A 23,149-nucleotide genomic window follows, 5' to 3' on the forward strand; every position below is an offset into this window, starting at 1 on the left:
TAGAGAATGTATATACTGCTGTTTTTACTTTAAAGGAGAGAAAAAATCTTATCCAAGTTGATTTGGTATATTCTAAGATATTATAATAATATACTTTAGCTGGTAAGTATGTTTCTTTAAAGGTTTTGGATTAGCAATTCTATTATTAACAATTGACTGGATTGATGAACAAATTTATGGAAAATTCCATAGAACTCTCTCTCATCATTTAATGAGGAGAGAAAATGAAGAAAATAAGAAACTAACATTAGAATATCATCCTAGCAATTATTGTAAATAAGAACATCTGATGGATACCAAAAATCATGGGCAAAAGATTGTAAGTATATTTGCACAGGCTCAAAGTATCTCCTCCAAAAAAATTTAATTAGAAAGGGTAAGATAGTAACTTTACAATACTAAAGAAACCCAGCATATGGGACTGGAGAAAGGTCTCATAAGTTAATAGTTTCTTGCTCTTGCATAGGACCTGGGTTAAATTCCTAACACCCACATGATGGCTCACAATCAGCCATAACTCCATTTCCAGGTGATCCAATGCCCTCTTCCAAATTCCGTAAGAACCATGCACATGAGGCATATACATACATGTATACTAAACTCATTCATGTAAAAAAAAATTAAATAAATAAACTTTTATAGATAGCACAGAGGTGGGAGTCACACCCAGTTGGTATCACAGTGGAAAGAAAACTAGATATGTGTTACTTTGTATGTTCAACTGCAAAGTTTTAACTTTAACCTATAAAACCATGAAAAAATATCAGACAAACTAAATTCAGTCATATTCTATAAAATAACTGGTCAATACTTCTACAGTGCCAAAATCACAAAAGATAAAGAGAGACTAAGAAACTAACGAACCAGAAGACTAAAATGACAATTAAGTGTAATATGGGCTCATGGAAAGGATCTTGTAACAGAAAATAAATATCACATGGAAACTTGGTGAAATCTGAATAAAGTCTATAGTTTACTTAATAGTAGAGTGTCAATGTTAATGTTGTAGTCTTGATAAGATTATAAATTTTCAAGGTATTATATTAGGAAAAGTTGAATAAAGGGCACAGCACATACAGAAATGCTAGGGCTTCAGGGACTGGAGACAGCTAAGTAGTTGAGAGTACATGCTTGCTTGATTTCCAATGGATCCAAATTTGGTTCCCAGCTCCCACATTAGGCTGCTCACAACCATCTGTAGCTCCAGCTCCAGGGAAGCCAACATCCTCTTCTGGTTCTGGCTTCCACAGGCACTGCTCTTACCACAAGCACATGCACATGCATATACACAATTAATAAAAAAAAAATAAATCCTTTAAAAAATCTAGGATTATTTCAAAGTTAAGAGAAAGTAGGGGGGAAAACTGGATGCAGTGGAGCACACTTCTAATCCTAGCACTGGGACAACCTACACTACAGGAGTTCCAGGCCAGCTCAGTCTATACTACATAGCAAGATGCTATGCAGACACAGCATCACAAAGTGTCTTCCTCTGGAAGTAGACTTAATGGGCTATATCTTAAGGGGGCTAACACTTCCCTCTCTGGATACCTTTGGGACTGCCTGAGTCTCTTGCTCTATAGGTTTATTCCTTAAATACATTTCCTCAAATATTGTTTATCTGATTTGCTTAAATAATGAGCTACAATTCAGGTTGTGGCTCTAATAAAAGCTTACTTTGAAAGGTTTCCTTAACAAAAGAAATAGAGCCAACCCTACCTCAGTTCTCCAAGTTTTAGTATTTTCCTCAAGATAAAAGCATACAAACACAGCATTATGCACTATACATCAGTCCTTTCTAAAGTTCCAAATAGAATCTGTTTCCAAAGTACTGAAGCTCAATTCAATCACTCTAATTTAAATGTTTAGAAGGAAAATAAGATTCAAAAAGACTTACTCGCAATCCACTCTCTGATTTAATATCCATGATAGTCAGAACCGTTTCATAAAGAATAGCGTTCCCTACGTTTTTACTAGTCTCTGTATTAGTGGCAACCTGAAAAGACAGAGGGGCGCATAAGTGATAGAACAACATTCCAAAAAGTATCTAGTGCAACAAGACATGCTGGGACGGCAGTCACTCACTGAGGAGGAGCAGGAACTGCTCACACTGATAATCACAGCCTACTCTCTACAGGTTGAAAATGAAAATAGTATACTCCAAGATGGATCAACTCACCTGTGCTAATATATCATTCATAGCTTCACTTGAATCATCATCATTTCGTCCTAAAATTCTTAATAACCGCAAAATTCGTACCTAACATGTAAAATAAAAAATGTCAACAAATTATACCTAACACAAACAAATCTCATTCAGTATGAAATTCAAATGAAGTTTTAGATCCCATCAAAAATAAGTCAGAAGAGTTTTAAACACCTTTTAAAGACCCCAGGCAGACTTCTACATTTAATTATAGGATAATCCACCTTTCATGGCCCCATATCCATTAGCTACTTAACTGATAATTAAGTACCTAAGTACAAGATAAATTTTACATTGCATGGTCATTTTATTAATTAAATACAATACTTAGTTGGTACTGGTTCACTTATTAATGAATTACCAAATTTGTACCCTATATAAACTTATGATGACTTAAGATGACTTCAAATCATTGCATTCGAATAATATTAACCAAAATGCTTTTTCAGCCTCACCTGCAAGAAGGGGTCACTGATACCAGAAACATCATGTTCTGGGGAATATCCGGACATGATGAGGTTCTTTAGAATACGAACTAATTGGGGCACAAGCTGCAGAAAAGAAAGATGCATCAAAACAACAACAACAACAAAAAGTGAGTAAGACTATCTCTTCAATAAGCAGATTTTTTGTTTAGAAAAATGATACAAAGGTCTGAGTCCAAGAAATTTCTTCTGCTACAAATACAATATTGAAGATGGTTGAAAAGTATAATTCGGATACTTAGGTGGAAACCTAACAAGTAATATGTACTTTATCATCAGAATAAAAACAAGCCAGTTCTTTTTCCTCCAGAGTTCCATTTGTAAAGATACCAGAAATCACAGTGGGCCAAGAGCCCATGGGAACCGAATACAACAGGCCGACAGGGTATATATACTGTACTTGTACAGAACTTAAAACTCTTGGATAGCAAAAAGAAGTTCCTTTTGATCCATTCTAACAAATTTCATATAAAGTATTAACTAATGACTTATTAAAATATAAAGTATACCACACTTCAAACAGAGAAGAAAAAAGACTTTCCCCTGAAGATAGGTTTAGTCAAGTATCCTTTCCCAAAATGCATAATACCAAAGTGATCAGCATGAGCCAAATGAAAAAGATACATAAAGAAAGTACACCTAAGATACCAAGGCCCTTCTCTTTACTTATGAAATTCTGTCACAATTTAATATCTGCACTCAATTGTGTTTTCTTATTTTACGAAAGAGACTATACATTCCTTATAAACAAGAATTCCTTTGTCCTGCCTTTACTAGGTCCATGTCAAAGAGGCAAATATTACTGTCATCTAAAGTGACAGATGTTTTCAAATAAATGAGCACTCATTTCCTTTTTGTTGATCAATTACTTAACATTAAACTCCTATTTCAAAATATCTGCCATAACTGAACTTTCCCAGTCTCCAAATGAAAACCTCAATTAACTAACTAGATGAACAGCTCTTATTACCTAAAACTAAATAAAGAAGGATACAAACATTGCATCTTTCTGGAGGAAATCTGAAAAGGCCAACTCCACTGCAACTCATTATTTTTCCTCTTTGTGTCTATGCTGTTCCCTCTCTACTCCCTAGAAAGGTATTAAGATTAAAAAAAAAAAGCCAAGGCATGCACCCAAAACACTCAAAACATTAAGGTCACTTATAACTGCAAGAGAACATACTGTGAACTTAAGTTAGCCATAATCCTTCAGAATTTAGTGACTCATTAAATCACCAAAACAAAAACTGAATTTGGACAACTCCAAGAATAAGACAATCTAAGCTATGGAGATATGTAAGCTGTAAATAAAATCTCAGTAAATCTGTTGACTGTGTTGTGAAGATAAGCAGCTCACCTTTCATACTCTCCACAGCCTTCATTTTGTGAACTACATATAACCCTAATCACCTTTTAAAATATGGTTAAGTTCTTGGAGAAGTCCTTTTTCCTTGGGCTACTAAATTCAGAAACTGTTTTATTTGCTGCCAAGGCCAGCACATTGCATGAGACTGCCCTGGGGCAGAAAGCACATATCTAAGAATTTAGCACACAAGTTCTTGGAACCCAGCTTTATTTTTCAGACAAAAATGCAAGTTACTAAAACTGATGACAGGACAAATAACATAAGGTGACAGAGGGAAAGCTGCAGCCATGAAAGTCAGTTGGTGCCAGGTACTCCACCTCTAAATCCTTTCAATACCCCAAAGCTTCTCAGATTAAATCCCAGTAAGAGGGAAATAAGAGCTCTAAGTCCGAACTGAAAACTCAGAGTTTTTTCAAGTATGAGTTACCCGCAGATGGCTCTAACCATCTACTTCAAAAAGAAGCAGTGTTTTGTGTAAAGGCACCAAACAGAACCGGAATGGCCACGAGCAAAGCTGCCAAGCAGCTGCTCACAGTCTCTCCCATGAAAGTGAAGGTAAGCTACAGGAGGAGGATTACAACTCAGGGAAGGCTACAACTGAAATCCAAGGCTGACTTTGGAGTCAGGAGTTTAAAAGACAAGACAGAAACTGGACCAGGAAGTTAGCCAAAAATGCTAGAACAAATAATTCACGATATTAAGCAGAGCTTCAGCATTAGTATAGTTTAAAAGCCACACTTGTAGGCGGACACACAAAAGCTACTAAGGACCTAAAGCCAGCATGCACCATCTAAAAAGAGGGTTAATTCTTACCTTTTCATTCTAACATACAGCAGGATTCCAAACAGACAACAGGAACAAAACATACAAAGCAAGCATTAGGGACAGATACGGGTCTCATACTATTTTACATTAATTTAATCAAGACATGAACATCTAAGGGAGAGTGAGGCAAAGAAAAAAATCTGTTGTTAGATCTAAAATACAAAATGAGGTCTTGTGGAGTGCTCAGCTGCCTTCTCTAAAGGAATCAACACATGTACTATACAAAGAACAGCAACCTTCTCAGTAAGTAAAGGGAGAAATAAAACTGCCTACTTTAAAATGCTATAAAAAGTGGGGAAACGGAGCCGGGCAGTGGTGCTTGCTTTAATCCCACCACTTGGAAGGCAAAAACAGGTGAATCTGAGTTTGAGCCAGCCTGATCTATACAGCAAGTTCCAGGATAGCCTAGGCTACATACAGAAACCCTGTCTTAGGAAAAAAATAAATAAATAAAAAGGACAGGTTAGCCTTAAAAAGGTAGGGCTATAACAGGAATTAAGGACCTCAAACTGTTTGCTTTTTTTCACCTTAAGAAAGAAAAAAAAAATCCTATTTGTAATTTGACCTCAGGTAACATTTCCTGGCTCACCGTGAAAGCAGCAGATAAACCACGTGAGCAGTTTGTCTGCCAACAACAAGAAAAGACTTCTACTCTGAAAAGGGAAACACTACACTAGTGCCAGCTCTTATTTGCCTAAATCTGGCTTCCAGCCCTACCACACAGCAGGGCTAGTCAAATCCTTTATTCAGCTTCATAGCTTGCTTTCAAAAGAAAATCCTAAGTGAAAAAAAACATGTACTTTTCAGGAAAATCATCTTTCAATCAATAAAGGCTAAGTAAGGCACACAGAAAGCACCTACCTTTCTGAAGTGTGCGAGCATGTCTGGGCTCCGCTCACACATCTCCGTGAGGAGGACTACAGACGTGTGAAGGACACCTGAGAAAAGACCAAAGGCAGGCAAAAATGAGTTCCTACTTAGCTCCAGAGAACACGGCTTCACCCCAAAAGAAGACTTGCTACTCCTGCTTCTCAATCCCCCAAGAATCAAAGCCCTGTGAAGAGCATTCAGCAGGAGCTGCTGCTTAACCTTGGTCAAACCAGAATCTTTGCAATGGCTAAAATGCCAAGAACAAGTCTGTCCACTGAGAATATCCACGCTCAGTTAGTATAAACTCCATCTCTCCATCTCCATGTTTCTGCAATGTACTATTAGCTACACTCTGACAAATAATTCCAGTCAAAAACCTTAGTAAGATACTAAATTTTCAGATAAAATATATCAAAACACAAATGACAAGTAAATTCGCTAATCTCAAAGTCAGTAAAAAGGATCTCTAAAGACTTTTCACTAAGTAATGACAGACCTAGCTAAACCTGCATGTGTTCAACACTACACAGTATAGCAGAGCACAGCTTTAAATTAATTTAATTAAAATGCGGTTTAAATTAATCAAATTAAATATATTGTGTCATTTTTTTCTTAGTATATAAGACACAAAACTTTACTTGGAACTCATTACAATGGCTTCAAGATAAGAACAAAAAGTTTTGGGGGGAAGGAAGCCCAGGCACATTATTTAACTTTTCTCAAGCTTTATATAAAGATATCTGAATGCACACTACAGATTCCTGCTAGAAATAACTCACAAGAATTTTTGGTAATCTTATACTCCTAATACATGATAGCAAAGAAAAATTGTCTTGTTTTATTATGAAATGGTCACGAAATCAGATGGCTTTTACAAAAAATTTGAAGATATGATCATTTGTACATCATACTGAACATTAATAATGTAATACAGGATTAGAACTGAAAGGTAGGTTTACTATGAAGAAACTAATTTAACTGTAAAGCTACGATCTAGCAGGCAAGACCTATGGTAACTGTAGAGCCATGAAACACAGGGCTGACCCTTCCTTTCTTAGTACTTTATGAGTTTATCCAAATCACATTACCATGGTTCTTCTCATTCAATAAATTTTTTGTTGCTGGTAAAAACATCTCCATAAGTTCAGGAACCTTCCTGATGACATGAACAGCACACAGTGCTGCCTATAAAAAAAAAATAGAAGGACAAAAAAAAATTTATTTCAAGTAAGCCAGGGCAACCAATCTTAGAAAAGATCTTCACCAACTAGTTCATCTACTAGAAAAGTTAAGAGGCTAGTTAATAAGATTTACTATCTGTGAACTGCCTGGGGTTGTCCATATATACTAGTGAACTGATGAGAAACTTTAAGTCCACCCATTCCTGTTCACATATTGCCAGACACGTAGGGAAAACACTTTCAAGTAGATCATAGTTAAAAGAAATTTATCACACAAGTTAAATTTAAGTGAAATTCTGGGGAACTGAAAAACAGACATGGACTTCCATCTCTAATAAATCATTCCTGAGTCAGATGACCAACACATCTAAATAGTGTCACAAAACTTAAAGACTCCTTCTATAAAGTTTAAGTGGATCTATCCTGCTCTCAGCTGATTCTTCTCAAGTAAGAATCACTTAGGGATAGGGAGTACAGCTCAGAGGTAAAAAGAAGGAAAAGAGGAGAGGAAAGGAGGGAAGGTTTGTCAGGGAAACAGGCTAACTAGTTTCTACTAAAGAAAACATAGTCTTAGTAATTCATCCACCAGGAGAAACAGGATAGGTAGAGACTGGTGATTACTCAAAGTAACTGCACCTATTACTTTAGTCAAAATGCAATAACAGCTTAGATAGACTAATTAGAAAAGATTCCTGCTAATTCCTCTCCATTTTACTGGGAGGCATTCAAATCTGAAGGAATGCATTAATTTAATGCAACATTGTGCATTCTAATAAGAGCAGCTCCCACAGTACTACAGTCACTGGCATACACACTGAGGAAACCTGTGTGTGTGCATCAATTAACAATACACAATCTAAAAATGGTCTTATACAAGCTCCTTTTTCTCACACCAATAACAGACTCAGTAAATGCCAATGAGATGATCGTTTTGCTCATTTCTTAAACATATACATTCTGTGTTTTCTTTACAATAGTCTTAGGATTGAAGCAAAACTTTAAACTCAAAAAAAAGGTTTTTTTTAGAAACAAACAAAAGCAAGTAAGTTAAGACACATCAACTTTAGAAAGCAGTCTCTCAATCACTCCCTCACAACCATTTAGGCCCCAAGTACATGTGCCAGTTATTAGTAAAAAGTCAATGAAAAACTTCATTATCATAACTTTAATATGTGAAATAATTTGCAAAGTACTCAGATGTGCTGCTGAGGACATAGTTTGTCTATAAATTATTTAAAAAAAAAAAAAAGGAATCAGAGCCGGGTGATGGTGGAGCACACCTTAGTCTGCAAGTTCGAGGCCAGCCTGGTCTACAAGCTCTTGTTCCAGGACAGGCTCAATAACTACAGTGGAACCCTATCTCAAACCCCCCCTCCCCCAAAAAAATTCGTGTATAATTCTTTTAAATAAATTTACTGAAAAAAATTTTAAAAAAAAATTTTAATTCCATCTAAGCTTTCAGGAACAAGTATTCTGCCTTTCCCTTTCCATAATACCACCTAATCGAGACAGACATTTGATTTACTGCAAAGTTACCTTTTTTCTTAAGTAAGAGTTGGAGGTTTTCAGAAGCTTCTCTACCTCTCCTGCAAGATCTCTGCACATCTCTGAAGAGCCCATGCAGCCGAGGGTACAAAGTGCGAGCCCCTGCACGAACTGTGTACTATGATTAAGATCACTGCAAGAGAAAGAAAAGGAAATAGGAACAAACACGGTCTCCCGGAAGCAGCCTAACAACCTAACTGTGAATCTCAAGACTACTACACTAAAAACAAGCAAACAAGACAAAACAAAACAAAACAAACAAAAGTACAGTCAAAACAAAACTGTAGGGGCTGGGGAGCTAGCTAAGCACAAAGTGTTTGCCTTGCAAACTTAAGGACCTTAATATAGGTCCCTAAGACCCCTGCAAAGCCAGACTCAGTAGCACATAGGTGCCCAATGGCCAGAAGGGAAGTGGAGACAGAAAAATTTCCAGAAGCTGTGCAGGACTGCTAACCTAGGATATATAATAGAACAAGAGATTCTGTCTCAAACAAGGTAAGTGACAGGACTGACACCAAAGGCTACACAAGTACTATAGCACACATGTACAAACACACACACACACACACACACACACACACAAATATAAAAATGCATTTTAAATTAACAGAATTTAGAAAAATGCTTATTAACATGGTGAACCAATAATATCTAAGTTTTCTATCCAAGGTTTCCAAATGACCAAGTAACAAGAATGTGTTACCCATTAGATATCAAAGATACCACTTTAGAAAACTTAGCAACCACTAAAAGTAAAAAGATGCAGCAAAACTGTCTTGAGAGATTTCTAAGACATGATTTAGTTCTGCCTACAAGAAAAGTTAAGATTCATACTAAAACTCTTGTATAGCCAGGTGTGGTGGCACACACTTTTAATTCCAGCACTTGGGAGGCAGAGGCATGAGGATGTCTATGAGTTTGAGTCCAGTCTGATCTACATAGCAATTTCCAGGCCAGACAGAGTTATATAGCAAGACCCTGCTTAAAAAATAAATATTAAATAACAAAAACAATCAGAGAAGGAAATCTTAATTACTAGTGAACTTAAGATAATGTAAACGCAACAAAAATATAGATACCCTTTGATCTTATGCATTAATGTTAGCCACCTTACATTAAGTATTTTCTGTATTTCTAGACATACTTGTTCAAGAAGGAAAATCTGTAATTGCTATTACTTTGATAAAACAGCACTAGTGAAAGTACCTTTACCATACTAAGTTAGACATTTAGAGAGAGCCCTCTCAAGTGCTTTCTAACACATCAATGAGTGTCCATTTATGCTGGAAGCTGGGTCGCCAGTGTGTCTATGGTCGAGATGGTGAACTCTTTAAGACACAGAGCCTGGTGTTTAGAACTAAGCACTACTCATGCATGAGGTTGAGTTGTTTTAAAGGAGCAAGAGATTCCTGTTCCCTGGTGTGATTTCCCCTTCCCGTGTGTGGGCTCTGCTGTGTATGATGATGTCTGTCACAAGGCCCTCCCCAGAAGCTAAGCAGTTTGGTAGGACATCACATCTTGGACTTTCAGTCTATAAACTGTGAATTGTATAAATATTTCTTTGTATATTATAGCCTCAGAAATTCGGATCATAACAGAAAATGTATACATTACTGTATAAAATAGTGCTTTATTCAAAAGAGCTAAAGTATTAAAACATGAACTTTCAAACATACTTATATCTTGAAATTAACTCTTGTCATTCAGAAGCCAAATTATATGATTTACAATACTTCTAGCAGTTTCTGAGCATTTTGCATCATTTAGCGCAACATGGTTCAAAGAAGTGGTTCTCAACCTTCCTAATGCTATGACCTTTTAATATGGTTCCTCATATTGTGGTGGGCCCCAACCATAAAACTATTTCGTTGCTACTTCATAACTGTAATTTGTTACTGTTATGAATCAGAATGTAAACATCTGATATGCAGAATATCTGATTTGCAACACCCAACAGGGTCACAACACACAGGTTGAAAACCACTGGTTCACAGGGTCTACAGGCATCTCAACAGCTCATGAAATTCAAACTGTTTTCATAATCCTGTCATACTGTCAACTGTGCCAGCCTCTGCAGTCAGTAAAAGCCGTGGTGGGAAAACTGCTTGCCCACAGTACCAGTCAAGGCAGCGGCAGTAAACGATGATAACAACTGTGTTTGCCACTGCATGGCTGAGGGAAGGAACAAGAAAGAAAGAAAGGCAGCTTCATTTAAACTAACAGCCAGCAGCAGTGGCACACATCTGTATCCCATCACTCAGGATGCTGAGACTAGCCTGACGTACACTTTTTGGAGAAACTCATATGAGCATATAATTTCAAAAGGAACAACTGATAGTTGCTGCTAGTGACATAATTCAAGCTTTGTAGTAAAAAAAAAACTGTAGTTTTGGAAAACTTCTATCATCTCCACAAATTTGACAGTTTATAAATAATGGCTATTCTATTGACATCAGTGACAATACTAACCCATGAGACCCATGAGGTATTTTTGATATTTCAAGATGAGATGCAATAGCATCCAGAAGATTTACATAACTTGGTGAAGAATTTTTTTTGCAAGTGGTTCCATTGTGGCATTATAAAATTATTCATGGGTAAATACTGCCTAAGGGCTGAGTGAAATGGTTTAAGGTGGTAAAGGCATTTTACTGCCCAGGCTGGTGATATGAACTCAATCTCCAACACTGATAGGGCAGAGAAAACCAATTTCCCCCACCCCAAGTTGTTCTCTAACACCCACACATGCACTGGCACACTCGACCCAACATACATACAAAACAAATAAATGCTTACAAAATTTTTTCTTAGCTTGGCAGTGGTGGCACAAGCCTTTAATCCCAGCAATCAGGAAGCAGAGGCAGGCAGATCTCTGAGATCAAGGTCAGCCTGGTCTACACAGTGATTTCTAGGACAGTCAAGAATACACAGAGAGATCTTGTCTTGAAAAAAATGAGAAAGAGAGAAAGGGTCACGTGTTCAATGTTAGCATAGTAGCAAAGAATATTTAGTACTCTGAAAACTCTTTGTGCTGCTAAGACTGTAACAGGCTTATGCTAAATAAGCAAGAGCTCTACCTACCATGGAGCTTATTTTTATTTTGAAGCAGAGTCTGGATAAGTTGCTCAGATCAAACTTGAACTTACTATGTAGCCCAGTAGGCCCCAAATTTGTGATCCTCTGGCCTCAGTTCCAGAACAGCTGGGATTGTGTGCCATGCAACTGACAAACCTTTCCCTTCTCCATATTATACCTGGTAGACTCTCTCTACCTCCGTTAGTCAATATGCCACAGCCAAGACAGTGAGTGAAGATATGAGGATCCAATAATCCTCCTTTGGGTGGCGTAGGAAAATATAAAACAATGCCACTCTTAACAAAGGAGTTTATTTTAGAAATATTTTCATAGAAAATTTTACTCATAGCTAGGTACATGTCTACAATTCCAACATATACTAAGTTAGCCCTGAGCTGCATAGTGAGACTCTGTCTCACAAAAAAAGAAAAAAGGAAAGAAGAAAGGAAGGGACAGAGGGAGGAGGGGGAAGGGGGGGAGGGAGGGAGAGAGGGAGGGAGGGAGGAAGGGAGGGAGGGAGGAAAGGAGGATGGAAGGAAACTTACTTATGTTAACTAATAGTTCATTATTATTCTCTGGGGAAGTGGAGATACTGAGACACACATACACACACACACACACACACACAAACACACACACACACACACACACACGGCAAATACTTTACCACTAACTAAGCTAAACTCCCAGACCATTATTAGTTTCGGTTTGCTTTCATTTGCTTTTTGAGACAGGGTCTCTCTATTACATAGCTCTGGCTATCTTGGAACTTACTATATAGACCAGGCTGGCTCGAAGTCACAGAGATTCACTTGAGTCTGACTCATGCGAGCTGGGATTAAAGGAGTGCACCACCACGCCTGATCCTATTATCAGTATTTTCAATTAAAAAAGAAAAAAAAGTTTAAAAGTTAAGTTTGCTCTTTTATGCTAATTCTAATAATTTAAGATAAAATTATTAAAGTAAAGCTTGAATATTAATTATGGTTTTTAACACTTACAGGCCAAGCTTCTACAAATATGTAGTTGACTTTGTATTCATTTTCAATAGTTAAGGATATTTTCAAAATGCAAGTTCTTAAAATATTGGATTCAATTTCTTAAAAGACTTCACTCCAAGATCTTTAACTACCTTAGGTTTTCCTCTACCAATAAGTAAAGCAGCAAGCAGTATGAAGCATTAAACCTGTTGCTACACCATGAGCCTTACAATACACATGAACCCACACATTGAACACACACACACATGCTAGCAGACGAACAAACAAGGGAGATATGAATAATGTCATGCTTAAAATGAAATGCTCATTAATTCTCAATTATCTGAAAACATCCTCTCCTGAACTCACCTGAGATTTGGCCTAACACAAGCTGGGAATGGTGTCACAACCTGTAACATCAGCAGCCAGGAATCTGAGGCAGGAGAATCTTAAGTTCAAATCTAGCCTGGACATAGAGAATTTGAGGCGGTCTAGCATTTATAAAGGAGCACCTTTGGGGTGGGGGAGATTGATTGTTTTATTTTGAAACAGGGTCTCACTATGTAGATCAGGTTGGCCTCAAACTCAGTGATCTATCTGACTCTAACGGTGTGTGATACCACACCCAGAAAATATTTTATTTCAAAATAAAAAAGATACAAAGATTTCTTCTTTATCGATGTGCCTCAGTTTTCAACTTCTACCAAGCTACAAGTCAATGCTCTGGTTTGGTATTAACTCTAACAAGTCTTGCTGCTGGGCAGAACTGCCAGCTTATCTGCACATGACTGAAAGGTTAAGTAACAGAGCAACAGACCATGAAAGAACCAAAGGAGAAAAACTGCCTAACAGCCTTGTTTACAGCAAATGTGGAAGACAACAATGATGACCCTTTAAGGATGTATTCTCATATCACTAAGAGCTACTGTTCATGTTTTTCTACTCTCTACCCTGGTGCTTACAACAGCACCTGGTTTGTAGGCAGGTGTGCAATAAAGCTGAATAATTAACCAACTTGGTATGTTCACTACTCATATTTCATGGACACCCCCCAAAGAAAAACAATCCTTCCCAAAATTAAGTTTACAGACTGCATTTGAATGCTACACTTCACAATGCAATTCTCATTTTTAACTATTCTATTATGCTGAAAAACTTTAAAGTAGATCGGTTCTAATGGAAAGGAAAATACAATTTAAATATCTATAAAGACAGTCATCTATACCCCCAATGCCTATCTCCTTTCTACTTTACGTCAAATATAAAAATATTACAAACAAAAGAAAATTTTAAATATTAAGTTCATTGATAAAATCAAAACAAAAAGGTACTTCTGACCATTTAAGGCTTGAAGAATTTTTGTAACTTTCTAACAGATTTTCTCTCTTTTTTTTTTTTATTTGTTTGTTGGTATTATCTCACCAAAGCCCAAGCTTGAACCTGAGATCACCTGACAGAATCTTGCAAGTGTACGATTACAGGCAAGTACCACTGTACCCACCTCACAGAATATTCTAAGAGGGTATGGAGAAAACAGCTAACTTCCTACTGGATCCTCTCATCTGTCCACACAGGTCTTCCTTGGTCATTACACAAGGTAAAGAAATAGAAGTACACTGCATCAGTGAAGAAGTACTGACTTCAAAAGACGCTGTGTACCAAGTTCCAGGGACCAAGTCAAGCTTCACACAACTACACTTCTATTCCTAACACTGTAGAGGTAAGAGGAGCTAGAGTTCCAGATTAGTTTAAGGCACACACAGCAATACTGTCTCAAAAAAATATTTTCAGGGCTGGGGAGATGGCTCAAAAATGGGTAGAGCACTTACCATACAAGCCTGGGGACCTGAGGAGTTCAGTCCCTGAAACTCATGTAAAGGTAAAAGGAGAGAACCAACTCCAAAAGCTGTCCTTTGACTTACACACACACCTCAATGACCACTCTCCCCTCACATACACATATCATAAATACACATAATAATAAAGTAAATCTAATATTTTACATAGGATGAGTACAATCCCACACTACTAAAATTTCAGTCCCTTACTCAGACTGTAGAATAGAAATTTTTAATGAAGTTAAAATTTCATTATTCATGGTATCTAACATCCTAGAAATAAGAAATATGAAAATCTAGATTTCACTAGTACTTTCTTCTCTTTTCTAAAAATATCCAAATGCTTATTTAATTGCTAATTGTGTATTATGTCCAAATAGATACAGCAATGCTTTCATTTTCTTTTGTTTAGTATCTTTACAATATTAGCTACAATTAAGAGATGCTCAAATATATTCTGAACAGTAAATATAAAAATCAATGAATAGACATTCTTATTCTCATAAGAAATCCTTAAAAGAGTAAAACAGTTGTTATGGGGGAAGGAAAAGGTAAGACTTACTTCTTGATACAATTGGTCATGAGAAGATGCACATCTTGTCTTTCATCTAATAACAGCATTGCTCCTAAATACCCAATGCGTTTGTCTGTGAATTTTTGTGAGGCGATTAGCTTGAGGCACTCCAACTACAAAAAAAAAAGAAAGAAAGAAAAGAAAGAAAGAAAGAAAGAAAGAAAGAAAGAAAGTAAAAGAAAAAAGAAGAAAAGTAGAACAAAAAAGAAAAAAAGAGGGGTGAACAGAGAAGGAAAAGCATTGTTTTTAATTTTAATTCACAATTCATAGGGACTGGAGTTTGAATTTGTGTGGCTCAGAGATTAAGAGCTCTTGCAGAGGACCTGGGTTGGGTTCACAAGACCATTATCAGGTAGGTCACGGCTGCCTATACCTCCCAACTCTCCTCAGGCATTTGCACACATACATACATATAAAACAATAAATCTTTTTCAAAGATTTGGTTCCTATTTTAATAATCAGAACACTTAACGACTGAAAATAAAGCACTCAATAGTATCTTAAAAATCAAAATATACAATGAATCCAAGAATTTTGATATAACATTGAAAGCACTACATTTGGTTTGAACCAAGGAATCAAATGCAGAAAGCAAATAAAGTCTCCAGAGCAAAACGCCATAGTGATACTAATCTAAAATGTCTTCTATATTTTTTTACTTCGGGTAATTATTGGAAAAGCACTTGTCTAGTGTGTGTGATGTCCTAGGGTCACAAAACAATAAAAGACAACTACCCTTAACTAAACTCTTCAGGGCTAAGAGCCTTTATAAGTGAAACTGGGCCTTTCCTGAACGTCACAACTACTCAGATATACTTTCAGGTTTCATCTGGACCCCCCCCCAAAAAAAAGTCAAACATTCCCTCTGGCCTAGTGTTTTTCAAAGGACATCCACAAATCAAAATCTCCAAGAGAGGCTTTTAAATTATAAACTACACTCTCCTTTAGAATTATACATCTTCGGAAGGGCTTCCAACAAGAAACCTGTGTACATAGGAGGTCACTTGAGACTACTTTCCATTATGAATTCATCTTATTAATGGGCCCAAGTGAAATGAAAGGAAGTAAAACATTTCTACAAACAGAACTCTTTGAGGCTATTTTTAATTATTCTTTTAAGATACCTTTTAATTACAAAAGCACCTCAAGTTAGGTGACTGACTACAATTACAATGCTAAGATCCCAAGACCAGGATCAAAGGAGAAAGCAAATTTTCTGTAAGGGGGTTGGGGCACGAGAGTGAAGAGGGAGGTAGCAGCCCTGCCCTTCCTGCAACATATTCTATTCAAAATTTAAAAACAATTTCTGAATAGAAGTTGACGTCAATGAGTACAGAAAGGGCCCTGCTGGTGAAGGAAACAATCAGAAGCTGAAATGTTAGCAAAGCTTCCCTTTGAAGCACGCTTAGTAGGGCAGGCCTGTAGTCTGGGCATGGCAGAGATGAAGGCAGAAGGGTCAATTCAAGATCAAGCCCAGCTACACAGCAAGTCTGAGGCCATCCTGGGCTATATGACATACAACCTCTCAAACACACTATATCACAAATCCTACTTTAAGCTTATTTTTCAAACATTCCATTGAATAATTCTACAACAATTTTGTCAAGAAAATGCCAAGATTCAGATATCACAGAAGTCTCCATTATCATTACTGAACCTTGCTCATGGTCAGCTCCACATACTACACAAATAAGCATTTTATTTAAATTATCTAGTGAGCAGGTCACACTCTTTAAGGCATCGCGCATATTAGGAATGTGTTTTAAGACAGTCACACAAGTCACCATTTCTTTCTTTATTGAGATATATTTTGGAAATCATAAAGGTGAACTTCATTTGTTTGAGCTATTTTTGTTTTCTGTGAGCTGCCACCATTCACACCACCCCAGAGCTGGAGTTACTGGTATTCATGAGACCACACCCAGCTTGTTAAGTAGGTGCTGGGACTTGAACACAGGTCCTCATGGTTACACAATAAGCACTCTCAATTACTAAGCCATCTTGCCAGCACTCACCTTATTTTTTTTTTATTTTATTTTATTTTTGAGGCAGGGTCTGTCACTGGCCTTGGGGTAGGTTAACTGGCCAGTGAGTCCCAAGGAGTCTCCTGTCTTGCATCCCAGCCCTGAGATGGCAAGGGCATACTATGACACCCAGCTTTTTCTACTTGCTTCTACAGACCAAACGCGGGTTCTCCATGATGGCTGCACAAGCACCGTACTGACTGAGCTAGCTGCCCAACCCTAGTCTCACTATATTCATATCCCAGACAATCTTAAAAAGAAACTGACTTTTATACCAAACTACATGGCCAAATTCAAAAGACAAATGCCCCTTGGAAAAGATATTTGCAACTCATTTCATATTCATAAGGCATCCATCCTACCAAATGATTGTGGAAAAACACTGAAAACCTAATATTAAAATGAAAAAAGATTAGGCCAGACAACTCATAGGAAACAAAAACAGTTCAAATAAATGCAGTTAACCTTATAAAACAAATGCAAATTAAATTAAGTTATAAGATATTGAACTGTATACCTGAAAAGCATGAGCTATATGGTTTATAAAAGAAGCTTCAATAAAAGATTAAAGACACTTGTAAATCTCCACCATGCAGAGATACTTTTTTGATATATTTTTTAAGGACAAGGATTATTTTTATTCACATCCAATTTTGTGGTTGAAAGCAAAGCCATCTTTGGATGTGAAGAGCCTGGCATAGAAGGAGATGTTACTTTTAAGATTTCTTTTTATACAGAGAATGGTGGTACACGCCTTTAATACAAGCACTCGGGAAGCAGAAGTGAGCAGATCTCTGAGTTCCAGGCTATCCTGGTCTATAAAGTGAGCTCCGGGATAACGAGGGTTACAGAAAGAGACCCTGTCTCAAAAAGTGACTTTAAAAAAAAAACTCATGTTTATTTATGCATGTGTCTAAATGCAAACGTATGTATGTATACATGCATGTGGGTTGCCCTCAGAGGGTAGAAGACGGTGTACTGACTAGTTTTATGTCAATTTGACACAAGTTAGAATCATCAGAGGAGAAGAAACCTCAATTGAGAAAATGTCTCCACAATATCAGGCTGTCAGCATGCCTATAGGGCAAAATATACTACTATGATCATATCAAAGAAGTTGGAGGGAAAACGAAAATATATATATATATTTTCTGTTGCTGGGAACTGATCTCAGGGTCTTCTGAGAACTAGGTAGTAAGTACTCTATCATGCAGCTACATGCCCTAGTCCAAAGAATTTTAATGTTTGTATTTTGTTGTTGATTGCAAGGCAGCATTTCTCTGTAAAGTTCTGGTTATCCTGGAACTCACTGTAGACCAGATTGGTCTCTCAAACTCAGAGATCCACATGACTATGCCTCCCAAGTGATGGGATTAAAGGCGTGCACCACCACGCAACAAAAAATTCTTTTTTAATTTGTATGAGTATTTTGCCTGAGTGTCTATCTCTGTACCATATCTCTGTCTGGGATCTACAGAGGTCAAAAGATGGCATCAGATTCTCTAGAACTGAAGTTATGGGCAGTTGTGAACCACCATGTGCGTGCTGGGAATTGAACCTGGGTCTTCTGCAAGAACAGTTTTATAGCCACCGAATCATCTTTTCGGTCCCTGAGTAAGGATGATGATATACTGATATGGATTGCTATTCAGGACAGATGAGTGCCCAATGCAAACAATGTGCTACAATCACCTGCAGATGGACATTGTACATTATGTATCTGGAAGAATGTTTATTAAGAAGTTGAGCCACTAGTGGCCTATGGAACAAGTAAGTGATGGAAATATAAGAATAGAAAAAAAGAGTTTTATCCTAATCCTTTTGCATCTTTCAAATTTAGGATCAATTACACTGTCATTACCTATTCCAAGGAAAAATAATAAAAATAGACTAGGAGAGAATAATTCATTAATGAAAACTGAAATGGGCTGGGCGGTGGTGGCGCATGCCTTTAATGCCAGCACTTGGGAGGCAGAGGCAGGTGGATTTCTGTGAGTCTGAGACCAGCCTGTACAGAGCAAGTTCCAGTACAGGCTCCAAAGCTACAGAAAAACCCTGTCTCAAAAGATAGAGGGAAAGAGGAAGGGAGGAAGGGAGGGAGGAAGGGAGGGAGGGAGGAGCGGATGGATGGACGGATGGATGGGGGGGGGGGGGAGAGAGAGAGAGAGAGAGAGAGAGAGAGAGAGAGTTAGATCAGAAATGGAAGTGGCTAGTGGTTAGAAAAGTTAATAGAATTGAGGGGGAAATTACTTCTATATAACTGAATGGTAATATTTCAAAGCATAACAAAAGCTTATTTGAGTATGAGAACACTTTACAAAGTAAGACACTAGAATCTTAGAAAGATGCAATGCTTAGTTAAGAGGGGAGTGAATCAGTCTTTTAAAAGAAATTCATGAAGATTGATTATAATGAGACCTGTATAATTGCTGCAGGTACTTGTAAGAGCTTCTGTGTGTTTGTTCCTAATCCCTAATCCCCACAAAAGCTTTGCTTTTTTCTGTTAGTAATTACTTTATACGTTCTATCAAATTCCCCTTTGCCAACATCACTATTTAACTTGCACTGTGGTATACTTGCCTTTCCATAGGAATCTCCGCCTCTCTCCTACCTTTAATTTCAAAGCCTGATAATGATCTCTTTCCTGTTCCCTGATTTCCTTTTTAACATTTGCTTCTAATGGGGAGACACTGTTTTGAGACAGTATGATTACCACCAGCTTGATCCCTAAACACATCCTGCTCTAAGTTAGTAAACTCCTGCAATGTAGCAACCAATGTGCCAGATACTGATCCTCAAAGGAAATATATAATAAAATCACAATCGCAAACACACACACACACACACACACACACACACACACACACACACACACACAGTCGTTACACATAGAATACTATGAAAACAAGGGTACCCAATTCTGGTGGGGAAAATGATCCGAGAGAGGCTCCTATTTCCTTACAAAACACATACTGGATTAGAAAGAAATCAGTCCAAATTAGGAGCTGGACCACTTTTACCCTAATTCCACTTAGGGGCAGGCATGGGTTTCCCATCACTGCCTTCCAGGGAATCATTAATTCTCTGTAGCTGATCTTTGAAACAGCCTCAGAATCGTCCTCAGCAGATGCATTTGAGTCAGCCATTAGCAGCAAGTCTAAGAGACTTGAAGCTATCAGTCCTCTTCGGAATAAGCACAGAGGCTTAGGAACGATTCTTATGATGGACTGGTGAGAACTGGCAGGCAATTATACTTTTCAAAGTATAAGACAGTTCTAGGAAATTATTTTTGGCTTTACAGCTTTTTGGGACAGGAATTCTTGTATTCCAGGCTGGCCTTCAACTACAGCTTCCTGTGTACCTCAAGGATGACCCTAAAGTCTTCGACCCTCCTGCCTCCATCTTCCAAGTGCTCTAACTATAGCTATGTACCAGCATGGCTGGCTACTTGAAGGAAATTGTGATAGAGTAGACTTTAAGTAGAGACTATTCTAGATGACTTTTAATATTCCTTTTTAAAAGAAAACTTCAAACCAAAACAAAATTATTATTATTATTATTATTATTATTATTATTATTATTATTATTATTATTATTATTATTTTGGAGACAGGGTTTCTCCAAGTAACTACCTCTGTAGACCAGGTTGGACTCAAATTCAAAGAGACCCACCTGCCTCTCTGCCTCCTGAGTGCTGGGACTAAAGATGCGTGCAACTACCGCTTGGCCATAAATTTTTATAAGAACTTTAGGTCTGAGGAGAAGACTCATTGGGTAAAGTGTTCGCTGTGTAAGTATGAGGATCCCCAACCTTTATGTAAAAAATCAGGTTTGGGAGTTGGAGAGATAGCTTTGTAGTTAAGAGCACTGGCTGCTCTTGTAGAGGACCTGGGTTCAATTCCCAACACTCACTTGGTGGCTCACAACCATCAGTAACTCCAGTTCCAGGCTATCCAGGAAGTATGAACATAAAAGGAAACAAGCATGTGGGTAAAACACTGATACACATAAAGTAAAATAATTTTTAATGAGCTTACCACCAAGCCTGACAAGATGAGTGCAATTCCTGGGACTTACATGGTGGAAAGAACGTTCCACAAAATGAACTATGATCTCCACATACAAGTCATGGAGTACATGTGAACACACACACACATGAACAAATGGTGGCGGGTGTGTGGATGTGTAAATCTTTAAAAAGTCAGGCTTAGCAGCATGTATCTGTAATCCCAGAAATAGGGATGGAGGAAGACTAGGCCAAGGGCACAAGAGCTGATCCCAAGCATGTACTACTCAGCCATTCTGGCTCAAACTGTGAGCTCCAGGTTTATGAAAAAGATCTGTTCTCAAAAAGTGAACTAAAAAAGCAACTGAGGAGATAACCTACATCAACCTCTAGCCTCCACATGAGACCACAAGGCCATGTGCACCAGCACATACATACCAAAAAGAAAGGAGCACCCAACAGGTTTCTGGTTTTGTCACACTTTTCTGAAGCAAATACCAATGTCCCATTATATCGGTGTTTAATATGGCTGTCCATGGAAAAAAGGTGCTCCAATCTGTTAGCTTTTAGAAGAAACTTACAGGAAGTCAGGAGCACACATGCATTTGCTTGAAATTTTAACAATAGAGCTTTATGTCTATTTGTTTTATTTTACCATTAAAAAAAATTACACCCTAGTTAACACACACACTTTCAAAAAACAAGCTTGTTACAATTACCACTATGTAGCCTAGCAACACCTTTACAGAAGAGAAACCTGTTTTCTCTGTCTGAGAAAAAAAAATCTCTAAAACCTGACATTCATATTACGAATCACTTCTCCTAAAAAAAATACCTATAAAATATTTTATTCGAAAATACATAAAAACTCTAACACTAGCTGATACACCAACTACCTTTATCAATCAACATTTTGCACCACTTAATGTGGGGGCTGGGTGATATAACCTGACAATTTAGAGCCCTATGCATGCTAGGCTAACACTTTATCACTCTGTCAATAAGCCTCAGATTTTTTTTGTTTTGTTGTTTTCAGGAGAGTATCTCATGTAGTCTAGGCTGGCCTCAAAATCACAACATAATTAAGAAATGACTTTAAACTTTTTGATCCTGCCTCCACCTTCCAGATGCTGAAATTATGAACTTGTGCCATTTGAACAGAACTCAAGGCATGTGGCATGAGCTATGGCTTCAGCCATTTTTAAGACCAGATGCCCAGGCTGGCTTTGCACTTGCAATCCTGCTTACGTAGCTAGATCACGGGTCTGCACCACAAGACCTGGCTTATTTTTTTTTCTTTCTTAAATATCATAATTTCAACTGAAGCCTCTGCTTGTTAAGTAAGCCTCAGAGCCTTTTGCTTCCTCTCCATTTCAGAAGTAACCAACCATCCAGAACTAGTGTCCCAACTATACATGTAGAAAAACTGCTTTGGGTTCTTTAAACATTACAAAAATACATCATATACCTGATCTTACTCCCCATCAATACAAACTCTAATTCACATTTATAGTATCATACACCTCTATCTGTGCCACCTACTTGTGAATATAAATTTACCTGCTGTTTTTTTTTTTAAACAAATAGGTTTTCCCCAATGTTTTACTAGGAAAAACAATGCTGCAATGAAGACAGTTATGCTGTCTCTGCATAATGGGCAAGAACTACTTTCCACTATATACATTAAAAAGCTTGATCAGATGTGGGGTTTTCAGAGAGGTTTGTTTTGATTTGATCTTGCAATTATGTACCACCCTAAGGTAGCAATATTCACTTTCATCAGGGGGCACTCTATCATTTTCCTTCCTCAGACATCAGCAGTAATTCAGATCACCAGGTGCTGCAAGATGCAATAGTCTAATTCCCTTACAATCCCCTCTTATCAGCTAACCAAAATTTCTAAGAAGCAACTTCTCTATATAGATCATCAGATTACCAACAATTCTTTCAGAAGAAACATTGGAACGAAAAACAAAGATAAATGTTTCTTTCCTTCTATTGATCAGTTTCAAAATGAGTTAACTCTGTAGTCTCTTTTAAGTATGACCAACTTTATTTAAATATTAGCTTGCTTTCATGGGTGCTAACTTGCTTGATGCTGAAGATGAACTTCTATGGTTGGTCACACATTTAGCAAGCTCTAGAATCTGGATTCAACACCCACATGCTGGACT

The 23,149-nt window shown here is 37.5% G+C and overlaps 1 protein-coding gene across 1 annotated transcript in view; it reads right to left on the minus strand.

The window, feature by feature from the left end:
• Window positions 1-23,149, minus strand: part of Ap1g1 (adaptor related protein complex 1 subunit gamma 1) — an 84,133-nt gene that overhangs the window by 29,074 nt on the left and 31,910 nt on the right. Inside the window, exons 3-9 of the mRNA XM_087900381.1 lie at window positions 14,934-15,058; window positions 8,470-8,611; window positions 6,841-6,937; window positions 5,744-5,820; window positions 2,662-2,757; window positions 2,180-2,260; window positions 1,898-1,996 (exon numbers count right to left, since the gene is read on the minus strand). Of these exons, the coding sequence (XP_087756507.1) occupies window positions 1,898-1,996; window positions 2,180-2,260; window positions 2,662-2,757; window positions 5,744-5,820; window positions 6,841-6,937; window positions 8,470-8,611; window positions 14,934-15,058 (717 nt within the window). The remainder of the gene's footprint in view (window positions 1-1,897; window positions 1,997-2,179; window positions 2,261-2,661; window positions 2,758-5,743; window positions 5,821-6,840; window positions 6,938-8,469; window positions 8,612-14,933; window positions 15,059-23,149) is intronic.

Source organism: Myodes glareolus, chromosome 22 (assembly GCF_982192425.1).
Source record: "Myodes glareolus chromosome 22, mMyoGla1.1, whole genome shotgun sequence".
NCBI classification, from domain to species: domain Eukaryota; kingdom Metazoa; phylum Chordata; class Mammalia; order Rodentia; family Cricetidae; genus Myodes; species Myodes glareolus.